The 16,654-nt window shown below is 43.2% G+C and overlaps 1 protein-coding gene across 12 annotated transcripts in view; it reads right to left on the bottom strand.

The window, feature by feature from the left end:
• Nucleotides 1–7,417: 7,417 nt before the first annotated feature.
• Nucleotides 7,418–16,654, bottom strand: part of ERC2 (ELKS/RAB6-interacting/CAST family member 2) — a 936,036-nt gene continuing 926,799 nt past the window's right edge. For 7 of the 12 annotated variants that reach the window (XM_058726510.1, XM_058726513.1, XM_058726512.1 and 4 more), the window contains one exon: nt 7,418–10,358. In XM_058726510.1, the coding sequence (XP_058582493.1) occupies nt 10,116–10,358 (243 nt within the window). In that variant the 3' untranslated portion in view covers nt 7,418–10,115. The remainder of the gene's footprint in view (nt 10,359–16,654) is intronic. The other 5 variants (XR_009260858.1, XR_009260861.1, XR_009260860.1 and 2 more) reach the window with 3 other exon arrangements.

The raw sequence follows: 16,654 nt of genomic DNA, 5'->3' as shown, positions 1-16,654 counted from the left end.
TCCATGCCTCCATAATTTCTGGAAGTCCAGGAGACGTGGGACTGGTCATCCTAAGAGATTCCAATTCTGTTCCCTCTCACTGTTCAACTTGCTCAGCCTTTCATGACCCCTTTGGTCCTGTGCTGATGTGGACAGCTCCTTCCAGAAGCACAAACTCAACCTAAGCCTACTTGCTATCTTGTTAATAATGCACAGACATAGCTGGGGCCGGGGGTGGGGGTGGGGGGTGGGAGGGTGGTGGCGCGAAAAGAGTAAGCTTACTCATATTTTTCTTTCCAGAAATCAAGCACTGGGGGGATGCAATGGCAAGGCAATCCTTTCCCTGAAACCCACATCCACCTCCTTCTCATGGACTGAAAACATGACACTCAGAAATGAAAGCATCTTTAACTAGTGTTGGGGGCCCAAGTGCAACATCTCCCAAAGGATTATCTTGAGCATTTCCAAAAGGAGTTATGATGTCTTAGGATTTCCAGAAGTCCTAGTATGTTGCTGTCTTGGGATATTTCCATGGATCCCACTAAACTACCTTGTCTGAAGGGTGTTGAACAGCATAGCATCATTTGCATACAACCGTGCTGTAAAATGATCTAAGAAAGGCACTGCATTACCAAAGGAATGCTAAAAACCAAGGCCATAGATTTTGGCCAGAGGCAAAGGTACTGATTCCCAACCAACCCACGACTAATCCCGAAGCCTTAATTCTTCTTCCAGATGTGAGCAGTACTGGGCAGGGAAAGAGAAACGGTCCTGTCCAGTAGTGCTTTGCTCTGCTGCAAGTAGTCTTTGTTCTGTTTTTCCAACCAGGTGCACATTTCTTATCATATAAGCTGGGCAGATCTTTTCTGTATTTTAAAAACCCAGTGTTTTATTGTCCCAAACCCTTGCTCTTGACTTGAGTTCATGTGTTTTGTGGAAGTACAAGTGGTAATTACACAAGTCTTTCCTTCCCTGTCATTGGCAACAGTCACCAGGAAAATTTACAGCCCCCAATATCCAGATCTGGAAACTGGTTATTAAACATGGTCGAGGAAAACCCTGACGTGGCAAAATGGGATCTGAACAAGGGCCAGCCCAGCAACAATTCTTGTGGGAGAATGGCTGGGAGTCAGCAAGGGACCACTGGTTTTATTTCATTAAATATTTTTATTGTTTATGACAATATTACTACTACTACCAGTTATCATTTCCATTTGAACAGAAACTATTATGTGGCTGGTATTGTGCTAAGTGCCCATTTGATCCTTGTTAAGGAAAAAAAAAAAAAAAAAAGAACAACCCTCTGGAATGTATTATAATTTTAGGATGAGGAAATAGGGAGGCTGCAAACTCAAATATGTCCAGGGGCCAGGCAGGTAATGCACTGGGGTACAGGTGGCCGGGTGTAGCCTCTCAGAGAGAAATGAGGACAACAGAGGTACAAGCCACCACTGCCCTGTCAGAACATTCTAAGACACAGCACTGGCCAGACAAGAAAGATTCGAAGCCTGAATTCATTCCACAGGCATTAATTTTCTAGCTTCTGTAATTTGAATCTGGATTAATGCTTAATGACATTAAACATTTTTAGGATAAACTTTTAAAGTAAGACATAAATACAGACAGAAAAGTACACAAATCCTATCACTTGATGAATTTTCACAAATTGAACATAACCATGTTAACCAACTTTCAGGCCAAGAATCAGAATGTTACCAGCATCCCCAAACCACTTTTTTGTGCCCTACCAGTTGTGAACTCCCAAAGGTTAGCCAATTATCCTGACTCCTAACCCTCTAGATTAATTTTGTCTGTTTCTGAGCTTTATCTGAATGAAGTCACACGGTATGTTTGCTTGTATCTGTCTGCTTTCACTGCATATTACGTGAAATCCATCTGTGTTGTGGCACGGAGGGATAGTTCCTTCCCAATGGCTTTTGTTCTCAAATCTATTACTTGGTATGTTCCCCCCGAATACCTTCCAACTATCCAACTAAGGAGGGCGACCTCCTTCTCCGAATACAGGTTCTAAACGTTGAAACAAGCCACTCAAAGATGTAGAGTTATGAAGAGAGTTGTATTGTTAAAATGTTCTTTCCAAACATTTTTCATGTCTTGTCTCATTTCCTGTTCTCACATCCCATGTCGGGTAGCTGAGAGACATACAATCTCATTGATGAGATTCAGAAGCAGAGGGTGCACGCAGTTTCATGATTGCCTGTGAGCCTGGCGACTGAGATTTGGATGAGATGCCTAGGTTGCCTGTCTCGTGCTAAACACACATCCTGATGCTCCCCTCTGGGCCAAAGCTCTATGCAAATTAAACCAGTCTCCAAGGTCATTTTGCTGGGGGTCGTGTTGCTGTGCGCATCTGATGTTTGCCTCCTTTCTTATTTGAAAATTTGCATTCCCCTTGTGAGGAACAGCACATGACTCCTCCCCCAGAGACAGGGATTTAGGGCCGAGGGTCTCACTTGCAACCTCAAAAGTGCTCCAGAATGGATGAATACCAAGAAAACAAAACCAAGAAAAGGACGGCAAGAAGTTATTTGAGCCCTGGGACAAGCCACATCTGAAACCCACTGCCTTTAAACTGTTTATTGCATGAAGCAATATGCATGTATGTGTATGTATATATTTATTTTTGCTCACGTTATCTCGTGTTAGTTTTTTTTCTCTTATTCTTTTTTTGGCGGGGCGGGATATGTGCAAAAGAAAAAAAAATCCTAACCGATTCCCTTATTCAAATACTTATATTCCTCCCCTCAAATTCAAACAGTCTGTAATGTCTTTATCCAGTGAGCTGCAGTTATGTAGGCATGGAGGTTTTGTCTTGAATTTATGCAAAGGTTTTCTCCTGAGCCCTAAGTGAAGTCACAGTGGTTGGCACAGACAACATCTATTTTTTTTTTTAATTTTTTTTTTTTTCAACGTTTTTTTTTAATTCATTTTTGGGACAGAGAGAGACAGAGCATGAACAGGGGAGGGGCAGAGAGAGAGGGAGACACAGAATCGGAAACAGGCTCCAGGCTCCGAGCCATCAGCCCAGAGCCTGACGCGGGGCTCGAACTCACGGACCGCGAGATCGTGACCTGGCTGAAGTCGGACGCTTAACCGACTGCGCCACCCAGGCGCCCCAAACAACATCTATTTTTAAACTATAGAAATTCTCGCTTTGCCCTGAGCTTGGGAAAGGGTCTCCTCTACCCACATTGATCATTTCTGCCATTGATGCATAAGTAATCCGAGAGAGGAAGGTGAGGTTAGAGGGGGTAAAAGGATTTTCAAAAAGAAGGAAAAACCAGTCCAAATGGTAAAGCTGTTGTTTCAACAATTTTGGTCCAAAATGCTTTCAGAACTGTTTTCTTCTTTAGCCAGTGTGTCCTTTGCACTGCCAGAAGAATATTCTGAGACAGAGATCTGCACTTGGAAAGTCTATCACAAAGAGGGGGATAAAGAGTAACTACAGTGGAGAAACCTAATAAATACGACCTCAGCCAGGTGATCAAGGTCAACATCAATAGTGAGAAACCATGTTGATTGTGGGTACCCTTGAGATGCTGTGGTGAGAATAGCATTGAACCTCCATGGTCCTCCTCCTCAAACCCATATCCCTAGTCTGATCATGCAGAAAAAATCCCAGGATAGGGGCAACCCAGAATATATCTGACCCAAAAGCGTCAAGGTCTTTATCAAAAATAGGAATAGTGTGAGCAAATTACAGCCAAGAGGTGCCTAAGGAGGCCTGACAACTAAATGTAATAAGGTATCTGGATAAGATCCTTGAACAGGAGAATGGCATTAGGTAAAAACTAGGGAAATCTGAATGAAGCCTAGACTTTAGTTACTAGAATGAAGTAGGGATATTTAGTTAATAACAACGTATTAGTGTTGGTTCAATTAGTGGCAAATGTACTGTACTGATGTAATATGTTAATAATAGAAGAAACTATGTTTGTGGGAAGGATGTTTATAGGGGAGCTCACTGTACTATCTGCTCAGTTTTTCTGTACATCTAAGACTGTTCTAAAAAATAAAGTGTGTTAAAATAAACTGTATTCAAAAATTCATCACTGGATTTCTGTTGCTGCAGGAGGGTTTCCTAAAATTCAGAGCTCAAAAGGGTCCTTGAAATGATTAGAGTGATCCTTCTGGACATCTTAAGTAACCGTGAGCCACACTGTTAAATATGCCTTCATTGATTATTTTTCAATCCTTCTGATTCAGTAACAAAGCAAAATTCTTGTTTTGGCCCCAGAAACACTTCTCTAACTTTTGCTGGTCTCCCTTTTTAACAAAGAAGGAGAAAGCCTCAGGCTCAGAACTCTGTTTTCATTATTTTTACTGTTCTTCTAGCTGGTGATGTCTATGAATAGAAAACAATCCTACTTTCTCCTTTATGATAGTGGCATTTTTTTCCTAACATTTATTTATTTAAAAATTTTTTTAAATGTTTTTATTTATTTTTGAGGCAGAGAGAGACAGAGCAGGAGCAGGAGAGGGGCAGAGAGAGAGGGAGACACAGAATCCGAAGCAGGCTCCAGGCTCCGAGCTGTCAGCACAGAGCCTGACGTGGGGTTCGAACCCACGAACCGTGAGATTGTGACCTGAGCTGAAGTCGGACGCTTAACCAACTGAGCCACCCAGGCACCCCCTTTTACACTTATTTAAATAAAAAAGTGAGCCCATTCAATTTTTTGTAATTGCTTAACTAAGACTACATATTGTCTTCAGCTATAGCAAGAGTCAGGAAAGCAGCATTTAAATTACTGAAGTTAAGAGCCAGTGTATTTAGGTCTATACCCTTCAGCATGGCACTCAAAGCCCTCTCCCGCCTGGGGTTGCCTGTCCAGTGTCTTGTCACCAGATGCTTCACCCTGCAAACCCCAAACACCTAGGTCAGAGGTGCTGATGCGCAGACACTGGGGACTTAGAAGAAACAGAGAGGCCCATGGATAGCAGGTTTAAATCCAATGTCCTGTCAGAGCTCTCTTTTCATGTGTGGCTTGATTTCCCCTGGGATCCATGACCTTGCTGCCTGGCAATCCATTTTCTCATAGTATTGGTCAACTGTGGCATTCTTGAAGCAACCAATTGCTTCAGGTCTCTGTGAGCCGCATAGCCATGTTGGAGCCCAAACTTGCAACGTGGAAGCACTGCAAGGTGGAAACAAATGGGATCCTCATCCCAGCCCCTACATCCCTAGGGCTGACTGAGTATTGAGTTCAAAGCCCAGCTCCACCACATAGAATCCGGGGGACCGTGGGTGAGGTATGTAATCTCCTCGGGCCTCCCCTTCCTTGTCTGAGGATAATGAGAATTCCCGCCTCACGAGATTATTGTGAGGCTAAGTTCATGTAAGTGCAGCATTTAGCACAACGCCAGCAACAGATGCATGTTCTGTAAACGTATGCTGGTCATCTCTGCTGGCCTAGAGTTTCCCTCACTACAAAGTGTGGATCATGACAGTGCCTACCTCACGAGACTGTTGTCGGGGACAAACAAGTTCATGTATGTTGGCTCTAGCACCGCGGCTTGGTTCCTAGAAAATAATAATGTCCAACAATGTTTTATCTGCATTCAGTTATTAGTATAATTATCATTGTGGATTAGCACTTCTAAGAATTAGAACAGCTCTCCAATTTTTTGTGAGAGCAGTTCACAGATACTAGCAATCAGTCGAGGCAGATTCCTAATTTCAAAACCTCGGGTATACCAAAATTCAGTCCATGTGCTTCACTGGGACTGACGTATGGATGAACTTGCAGACGAGTCCAGCAGTGTGTGGGCTGGTACCTTTCCTAACAAAAGGAGTGGTTTGTGAGTAAAAGAAGCAGGGGCTCCATCTGGCCAGCTGGGTTTACATAATCAGGCTTGAATGCGAGCCGGCTGCCTCAGGAAGTTCTATGAGGTAAGAAATTCTTGTCCAACAGAAGTTCTTTTTCTACAAAAAGGCAACATAATGAGAAGGGCAAACGACTGCAGGTTGCCCCCCAATGTGCCGGACTGTGAGAGAATTTCACACACAGTGGCTGTGAGTCCATAACGCAAATGATATGTCCCCAGTGTCGTCAAGGGCCATCTAGGGGGAAGATTTTATCCCACCCTCTCCTCCCCAGAGAGTCTTCAGGGATATGTGTTTCTGTTTCAGGAGCTCTGGGGACAGTCTCGGACTTGCAGTGAACTTACCATATGTGCTCGAATCAGTCCCTTCTAACTGGGCCTCAGTTTCTCCATCTGTCAAAAGAGAATATTGGACACATGGCATCTAACATACTTTCCAGCTTTGATAATCAATTACTCTTTGCTTGCAATAACGGGGAAGATGTGGCAGTTCATTTCTTGAAATACAACTCAAACCTTTAAAGAAACCAGGAGCTGTTCCCCACCACGATCCACAGTTGGGCTGTGAAGGCTGGTGAGCCCTTGCATGGATGATTTTGTGTGTTTTTCTGGATGATTTTGTGTGTGTAACCAAGTGTATCCAGGGCTAGCTATTATTCCTGCCTGCCCGGCTTTCTTGTCCCTCTCTTCTAGAATAAAGCCCATTTTTTCCCTTTGGAACCTGCCCCTCCCACATCAGTGAGGCTGTCAATCACAGGGTCTCACCCTCCCAACTCCCTTGAATAAGATAATTGGATGCATGATCCAAAAAGGACCAGTGAGTCCCTTTAGGGGGCTGATATGGATGCTTGGAGGGAAAGGGTCCCTCCTCTTAAATCCTAGCATACTCAAAGCTGTTGGGAATTATCTTTACCACCAAGTGAAAAGAACCCAGCAGTGACTGATGTCAACCCCACAGAAAGTACAGAGGAAACAAGGGGGAGAAGCAGAAGGGAGGGAGGGAGAGGAAGAAGTGGGAGGAGAGAAAAGGTGGGAAGGAGGAAAAGAGGGAGGGAGGGGCGCCTGGGTGGCTCAGTCAGTGAAGCATCTGACTTCCTCTCAGGTCATGGTCTCACAACTCATGAGTCTGAGTACCACATTGGGCTCTGCGCTGTCAGCTCAGAGCCTGGATCCTGCTTCAGATTCCGTGTCTCCCTCCCTCTCTGCCCCTCCCCCGCTCATGCTCTGTCTCTGTCTCTCTCTCTCTCAAAAATAAATAAACATTAATTTTTTTTTTTTTTTAAGAGGGGAGGGATAGAAGAGAGAGAGAAGCAGGGGGAGATTGAGAGAAAGAGAAAGACAAAGGGACGGGAAAGCGGGAAGCAAGGAAGAAGGGAGACCCCTTCAATGACTTAATTCCTTAATTTGAACCTCTGGAACCAGCTATGTGTAAAGGGAAATTTATGCCTTGACGACTCCAGTAAAGGGAGTATACACCTTCCCTTTGTCTTTCCTTTTTCTTCAAGTTGTTAGGTTCCTCAAGTGAAGATCCATGACCCGAAAAAGATTAGAAACCACCACAAAGGAGCATTTATTAGAGATGGAATGAACTCACTTCAGAAAGAAACAAAGTTTATTTGATGAATATAAATAAGGCGATCAGCACAAAGTACTTCTCATACACATGATAACAAATTTATGAACTGTACATACCTTGTATGTTGTTCTACTAGACACGAGGTTACGACGACTGGCTAATACATGCCCACTGGTAGTTTCTGAGGGTTCCTTAGTTTTATTTATTGTTTTCATATCGAAGTCCATAGTCACATGGTCAATATTCACAACCCACATGCCACTCACTTGAAGAAAAATTACAAGAAGCACTATCAAACGAGGGTCTCTGGGAATTAGATACACTGACCCCTGGCAGCATTCAAACGCCACTCTACACAAAAACATCTCAGATAGAGCTTATGACAACACGTTGGAGGTCGCATCAGAAACACTGTTTAAAAAGTAAATGGAAACCCACTTTCAAATGAAAGTTGACACGCTGTTAACGTGCATACTGGATACACAAAAATCATTAAATACAAAATTGAGACTGTACATCAAAATCAAATGGGGTATAAGGTACAAGCCTGCTTTTGCACAAAGAGAGAAGACCAACTTCTCCTAAATGTCAGCCTCAACTTTTTTTTTCAACTTCGTTATGATTAGAGGGGTGCCTGCTAACATTTGCGCAAAGGAAATATCTTCCCGACATCACAGTGTTTGTTGTAAACCCAGAGACTATTTTTAAGATGTGAAAAGGAAATTTTTTTGGTAACCCTCCCCCCAACATCGGAGAATAGTACATGAGATGGGAAAAGACGCTATGTTCGACGGGATTGAATTTTTAGGGGACCAAACAAGATGCCCCCTAATGGTAAGGTTGATAATACTTTAATCCAACAAAAGTGGGGCAAAAAAATGATCCCCCAAAACAACAGCTGTGACAAAATTGGCACATACTTAGAAATCGCTAACTATACATGGTTGGTTGCTTTTTCTGCTTTGAGGACCCTAATTTCCCTTGTGGATCTCCTACTTCCTACTTCAAGTATTCAGTTGCAGAGTTCAGGTGAGGATCCCGCTGTAGGAGGCAATGGGGGCCGCCTACCTGAGGACATCCAAATTGTTCACGGGGACGCACTTGCGGCCTGGGTTTGCAGTGCGACCTGATGTCGAAATGTGCTGTATGTGCTTGCAAAGAACTCTGCTCATTTCTCCAATGGAAACCTAAGTCCCTTTGATAGTTAAAGGACAAACTTTTTAAACGTGAATGTAGTATTTGGATTGTTTATGCAACACAAAAGCTTTACGTAGTTCGCTATACTTACGACAAGAACAAAGCCAGAAGCGAGAAACCTGCTTGAATATATTACTCCTAATGCACCAAGGATGACAGTGCAAGTCAGACACAGATTCATGTTCCCCGACAAGTAAGGTGTCTGTCTTTTAAATACCTCTATGGCTCATGGGAGAGGTCCAGAGTTAATTGCACCAACACTTGGAAAAGTAATAATAACGACTGAATGCAATGCAAGACTTCAGGAACACCTGTGTAGAATCCTTTCCACAGCAGCAAAGAAAGACAACTGTATTTATTAAGGCCACTCATGCTTAACTTCACTGTTTATCCTTTTAAGAATGCAGATTTTCATTTCCCACTTGCATACATGTGGAAGGGTTTCTTCCATTGACGAGAAAGTGGATCGATATGAGAGTTGCACATATTTGCCAGACTGGTCATGAGTTTTATGAAGTTATAACAACTTTAGTTATTTTTTAATCTTCAGAGGAAGCAGTAGGAGTTAAATTCTCCTTAGTACCATGTCACTGTATGTAAAAGACCTTAAAATTTGGTCTCTTTCCCTGGCATGTGCTTTAAATAATGACGCTGTACCCACAGACATGTTGTGTAGAGCTATATACAGATACACAGCTTTTGTGATTATTCCTCATTCATCAATGCTTTCATGTTGGATGCTGAAAATGCTTTGGAATCCACGTTGGAGACATTTTTTAAAAAATGAGAAATGACCCTTCAAGCTTACACTGTTTGCACAGCATTTGGATCTTGAAATGTGAATGAGTCCCAGCTTCTTCATGGAGACCTGCATGTACGGGAATGGGAAGAGTCTGAGGCTTGGGCTCATCCCAGCCATGGAGATGTGTGGAACACACGGAATAGAAATATGTAGGTGCCTCAGGCTTTTGCCACTCTCCGGTACAAAACCGGGGCAGATAAAATTACGAAAGATCAATTTCGATGTGCCATGCATTGTCAAAGACACACACCATGTTCTCGTAAGGCGATTTCTTGGCAAGTATTAGTGGTTTAAAAAATTGATTTCATTTCCAACCTGGCCCAGAGGTAACTACTGGTTACACCATCAAAACGCGGTTCTTCAAACAGCGGATTAAAGAAATAGAGGAGGGTAAAGGCTCGCCGTTTTTGGTGTTTTGCTTTCTTTGTCAAACGCTCCATGCATCTTGGTATACAAACACTGCCAACACCACTCACGCACAGAATTTACACTTTTCGATAATCTAACGCATTAGGAATGACCACTTAAGCTGAACCAGCAGAAATACTGGAGGTGAAGCTACTTGTCCAACAGAAGCGGACTCCACAGTTAAAATCCCATGGAGCTCAAATGTATCCAATGATGTTTAAGTAACATAAATAAAATTTATCAAATAATGACCTTCAGAAGAGATGATCACGTTTTAAATGCCCAAATCCTGACAAAAAGGAGGGTCTGTCATTTTTCTCCTCCTCCTCTTTCTTCCTGTCCAACATATCTGAATCCATGAGGAATGACATGAGATGATGAAGGAAATATCAAGTCGAACAGAACTGTGCGCCATAATGGAAATGAAAGCTCCTCTTCCAGTCCTGATGAGCGTTCCAGGTGGTGATGGCCAGTGACGTGAGCCACACTGCAGTAGATCATCAGAATGTTGCTGCAGAGCTGCGTTTCCCCTTTAGTCTGCTCTTCTGCTAGCTGCAACAAGAAAGCACACAATTTAGCAGGGGAAGCAACTGCCATTGACTCAGGAGAGAATCCTGGCCGGCGTCCCCATACTCACCCCTGCACTGACCCTCCACCGCTCTCTTTGGTTGCGGTTGGTTGGGATGAGGAAGAGGGCGATGAGGAGGAAGCACAGAGGAAGGGCAAAGTGAACATGAAGTTAAATTATGTCCTGGAAACATATCTGAGAGGAGGCCTCTTTCAAAATATGTCACATCCAGGTATAGATGTCTCTTGATAGACAAAAAGAAACTGAAATTGAAAGGAAATATACCAAAATGTTCCAGGGATGATTTCTATGTGATCAGACCATGTGTTCATTTTTTTCTTCCCACACTGTTCTATAATGAGTATGGTTCTTAAACTATTTTTAGCTCGACTTTACAGAGACAAGAGAGTTAAAGATGGTCAAGACACCAGAAAACTTAACATTCGCTTACAAACCGTTTAAGAGCAATGATTTAAACACATACTGGCACTGGCAATCCCACTCCTGGGTATGAATGCAGAAGAATGGAAAACAGGGACTCAAACAAATACCTGGATCCAAATGCTCATCGCAGCATTGTTCACAACAAACAGGGAGAAACAACTCTCAAGTGTCTATCAGCAAATGGATGGATAAGCAAATGTGGTGCATACAGTGGAACAGTAGTACACAGCCCTAAAAAGAAATGAAGTTCTGATTCATGCCACGATATGAATGACATTGGGAGACACCATGGCAGTGAAATAAGTGAATAAGCCAGACACCAAAGGACAAATACTGCATGATTCCACTTATGTGAAATATCTGGAATAGACAAACTCATAGAAGCATAAAATAGACTAGAGGCTTGCCAGGGGCTGGAGGGAAGGGGATGGGGGAGTTACTGCTTTGTGGGTACAATTAAGCAATCGTTTGGGATAGTGAGAAAATTCTAGAAAGGGACAGTAGTGGTTGTACAACTCCGTGTATGTACTAAATGCCTCTGAATTACATTTAACTTATACATTTATGTTGGTTAAAATGGTACATTTTAGTGTATATTTTACCAAAATAAAAACATACTTTAAAAAGGACATTGATATCTCATTAAAGAGAGAACAAAACAAAGCTGGCCTTCATCCCAGCATGCAATGGCATGTGTATGTGTGTGTGTGTGTGTGTGTGAGTGTGAGTGTGTACTCGACCCCAAGCATAGATGTAATGGTCATCCGTCTGCATACTTCATGCCCTGGGGAACAGATATGCAGAAGCACCCCAAATGTTCTCACTGCCCCAGTAAGAGGCCCTGGTGTGGAATACAAGTGTAGCCTGGGAAAGTCAGCAAAATGGGTGGGAAGAGAGGACCAGCCCATATGACCCTTCAAATGCTGATTTTCTTCCCTGCTGATGCTCATTATCATTCACATATGGCCTGCGAATGCTTCGGGAGTTTCCGGGCACTTGGTAATAGTGCAGCTATCTGGGGAATATGGTGGGGAGGGGAAAGATCAAACGCACACACGCATACACATACTCACACATGTGTGAGCCGCTTTTTATATACAGACTGAGCTGTCTGATTTGGTGGCTGATGCACAGAATTTCTCAAGCCACACTGACTAATGAGCGCGCCAAAGATCCCGGTGTCTGCACAGGTAGGCAGTTATTTCCAGCCATCGTTAAACAGTGCAAATGAAATATGTGGCTTGGATGAACTCTGCTAATTCATACTCTGAGGAGTTTGGTGTAACCCTTCTGGTTAAGAAACTTGAATCGGGGCAAAAAAAATGACTTTTGCAGAGCCAGAAAGCTAGGGAGTTCCTAGAGGAGATCATATTACTCATTCTGGCACATAAAATCTCTGCAAACTTTGTATGAAAATTGTAAGTCAGAGCACGCTTTCTGCTCCGTGAGCTGTGCATTGCTCTAATTCTTTTGTGCATTAAGCATTTCTTAATCATCCTTTTAAAGGGCTGACCAATATATTAAAAGGCCACATGATTAAAAGGTAAAGAGAAACCCAAAGTAGTACTAAAATGCACCGGTCATATTTTACAGATGGGGAAACGAGTGAAAAATAATTACAGTGAATGTCTGATGTCCTTGATGTTTTTCCAAGATAAAGTAGCAAAGAACAATCATTTATTCAGTTGAGAGAAAGATTTCCAGCTGGGTAGCAGGTCACTAGGCAGATACAGTGCCTCACAACGGCACTGCACGAGATGTGTGTGCTAGATGAGGTGTGCTCTGAGGAAGAGAGAACACTCCGAAAGGGCTGCTGCTCCTTCAACCAGACAATCCATTCACGGGAAGGCCTAAAAGGCTTTGAGAGAAAGACTCAGATGACATTGCCAGCAGTTAGAAATGCAGATGATCCCTTGCTGGGGGGCAAATAAGCCTCTGCTTTAAAAAAATAAAAAGGAATCTTAGCTTTCAGCAATGAGGCAATCCGGGCAACCACCCACCATGGGATAATCTCTGGCTAGTCCTGCCTTACCTGGATGGTCACAGCAGGCCCACTCTGTCCCCACGCCTCTTCTCCCGAAGCACCCAACTCAGTGTTCTCGTGTGCCCCCCGCAGAGCTATTTCCATAACGACATCTATTCCATCTTGTGTTTCCTGTGTACAACCTGAATTTACAATCCCATTGCCCTCAGGATGGAGAAGAGACTCTGGCCACGCTGGCCTCTCTCTCTCCAAACCCACGCTTCACGTCCCACCTGTGCTGGGCTTGATTCTGCAATACGAAGCCTTCTTTTCTCCTCCTCTCAACACACTTGTCTGACCCGCGTTTACATCAGCCCTTGACCTGACCAGTGCCTACTTACTCTTTGGTCTCAGTTTAGATGTCACTTCCTCCCTAGAAGACTTTCCTGACCCTCCTGAATGTGGGATACATACAGTGAGGAGTCTCACACATACTTCACTCTCCCCTTCTGGTGATTTGTCTGACTCTTACTATCCATATTGGTAGCCACTACCCACATGTGGCTATTCACTTGAAATATGGCTGGTCCAAATTGAGATGTGCTATAAGTGAAAATACACAGCAGATTTTGAAGCTTTAGTATGGATTTATTTTTTATATTGATTTTGAATGAATATAAATTAATATATTGAATTTTAGATTTAGTATGAATTTAGTTTTCTTATTTTATTGTTTCTTTTTCCTCTGAATTTTTACGTTTTTCTTTAAATTCCAGCTAGTTCACACACCATGCACTTAGTTACTATGAATTTAGTTTTTTAATATTGATTTTGTGTTAAAATAATATTTTGGACATATGGGATCAAGTTAAATATAGTATTACAGTTAATTTCAGTTTCAGTTGGTTTCTTCTTATTTTTAATGTGGCTACGAGAAAACTGAAAACCATTGGCTGGTATTATATTTCTATCTGAATAATACTGGTCTAGGCTATAAGATCTACAAGGGCAGGGGCCAGGCCAGTCTTGCTCACCTAGCATCCCCTGAGCCTTGCACAGTTCATGGAACAAACTGATTCACTCCTTCATGCCACAGGTATTAGGGAGCATTCAGAGTAGGCAGAACCCACCCCCTCTCCAGCAATATTTCCTGCTCTGATCCTGGAGACCGAGACTGTGAACATCTCACACCACGATTATGCTACCTTACAGATGTAAGGAAGGTCGCTAATCCGCTGACTTTAAGTTAATCAAGAGGGTTGACCTGAGCAGACCTAATTTAATCACAGGAACTTTGAATAGCACAGACTCTTCTCTTGTTAGTAGCAGGAGAGAGAGGGAAATCTGAAACACGAGAGGGATTTGCTGTGCTGAGATGGAGGGAATCATGGGGCAAGGACCCGAGAGCATCCTGCACAGTCCACGTGCAGCCCCGAGCTGACAGCCAGCGAGAAAACTGGGCCCTTAGTCCTACAACCACAAGGAACTGAATTCTGCTAACAACTTGAATGAACCCGGAGGTGGGTGCTTCCCCAGAGCCTCCAGGTTAAAGTCCAGCCTGGTCAACACCTTGACTTTGGCCTTAGGAGACCCTAAGACAAGGACCCAGGGGTGTGTGACTTGGCTTCTGACCTATAGAAACTGTGACTTAATAAATGAGTGTTGTTTTAGTCACCAAGTTTGTGTTAATTTGTTATGCAGTGATAGCAAACTAATACAGCTCCTCTGTATCAGGCAGTGTGCTTGGTGCCGGGGGTACAGTGGTAAAAAAGACAGGGGCACCTGGGTGGCTCAGTCAGTTAAGCATCTGACTTCATCTCAGGTTATGATCTGGTGGTTCGTGAGTTCAAGCCTCACATCGGGCTCTGTGGTGACAGCTCAGAGCCTGGACCTGTTTTAGATTGTGTGTCTCCCTCTCTCTCTCTCTGCCCCTCCCCTGCTAGTGCTTTATGGCTCTCTCTCTCTCTCTCTCTCTCTCTCTCAAAAAAAAAAACCAAAAAAACACATTAAACAGGACAGACAAAATCTGTACCCTCATGAAACCTGTATTTTTAGGAGCAAGACAGACAAACAAATACACAAATAAGAGAATGAGGATTTTAAAAAATTTGTGCCTCAAAGGAAATGAACAGGGGTCTGTGACAGGCATGTTTAAGATTTGCCTATATGACAATCAGAACATATATACATATTTTTAATACGGAGAGATGTTCACAAATTTCCAGTGTTCAGACCACAATTCTGTATGTGCAGCTCAACCACATTCTTGCTGCAACACACGCATAAACATAAACACCTGCAAATGCATATACCAGAATATCATTAATAGTTATTTCTGGGTGGTGTTTAAAAATTTTCTTCCTTGGAATTTTCGTTGTTCTTGGACTTTTTAAACCAAAGAATGTGTGACTGGTGAATAGAAGGCTGTTCCCATTGCGAAAAGTTTCTGCTGGGTTCTTGGGGAAGGAACCACCCCTGCGGTTGGTGTGTAGGGGGTAAGGGGTGGCTGTGGGGGTGGGGCGAGTGGGCTGATCACCGCAGTAAGATTCTGCCCCAGGACAAGCGCCCCCAGGGGAGCAGGCTATAAACGTGTGGTGTCTCACAAATATTCCTTCAGACTGTTTTTCTTTGGAATAAAGACACCTGCCCGATTATGACTTTCTTCTCCTGCCCTTTCAGTAGTGATTTGCAGAAACTGGCTGGGAGAAAGGGGTCTTTGGTAAACACGGAGGGGTTAAAGGGGAAACTGTTTAATAACAGTAGTAAAACGCAGGCTATTTTTGACATCTGGGTTAATGTCCATTACGCTCCATGTGCTTTCCAAATGTGTGCTGTGCCCCCAGGTACAAAAACAGACACCCATTCACGTTGGCTTTGGATGCCCCTTACATTGCACATGGTGCCCACAGAACAGCAAGCCCCTGATAGACTAATTAACAACTGCCTAAGAGAAGAGCTGCTCCTTCTGGAGGGGAGGCAGGCATCCTGCAGCATAACTTCACTAAGTGATTCTGCTCACAGGAAAACCCAATAGAGTCGTTTCTGCTAAAAAAAAAAAAAAAAAAAAAAGAGAGAGAGAGAAAGAGAGAGAGAGAGAAATCTGTAACTACATCTGTGTTATTACTTAACATCTTTTAAAACTGGGCGGAATGGGTTTCCCGTTTTCCTCACGAAGATTTATTTATTATTGTTGTGATCAAAGTGGCAACAAATTACGTTAAATCATTTAATTTTCTTGATAGGAGCAACCACCTTGAAGCCATAATTCAAAAATATGAGTGGAGAGCAACATTTTACCTTGTGAGTGGCCTCCTACAGCTCCACAGGGCAATAAAATGTAACACTTGAGAGCCCAAAGGGCTGTGGATGGGGGGTGGGGTGGGCCCAGCAAACCGGCAGCTCAGAATTGCAAACTGCTGTTAGGGAGGTGGAGCTTTCTGGCCAGGGCACCTAGAGAACTCGGGATTTGGATTTCGACTTCGGTTTCTGTGCACTGGGTGCAACTTACCCACACTGTTTTAAATCAAGGAAATCAATGGCAGCATACACTGCTGTCTCCTTAGGATTTATTTCTGTAGTTATTATTGTAGTCATTTATTCATAGCTAATGTTCGGTGCTTGCCATCCGCCACGGTGCTCCGGGATATTGCAGAAATTATCTCAAACAAGCTGGAGAGCACCATGGTTCTAATCGGGTTGATCAGCCCCTGACACAGATGAGGAGACTGAGGCTTCCAGGGACTGAATGCTTTAGGTCAAATTCCCACCTTTCCGGGGCCTGATCTGAACCCACATCTTCTGGCTTCTAGAGCCCATTCTCTTTACTATGATGGCAGAATTTTCTAAATCTTGATCTTTTGTGTTCCACCTTCC

This window comes from Neofelis nebulosa, chromosome 4 (genome assembly GCF_028018385.1).
Source record: "Neofelis nebulosa isolate mNeoNeb1 chromosome 4, mNeoNeb1.pri, whole genome shotgun sequence".
NCBI classification, from domain to species: Eukaryota; Metazoa; Chordata; class Mammalia; order Carnivora; family Felidae; genus Neofelis; species Neofelis nebulosa.
Note: the sequence above shows the minus strand (reverse complement) of the source record. Positions and strands in the feature narration are given on the sequence as shown.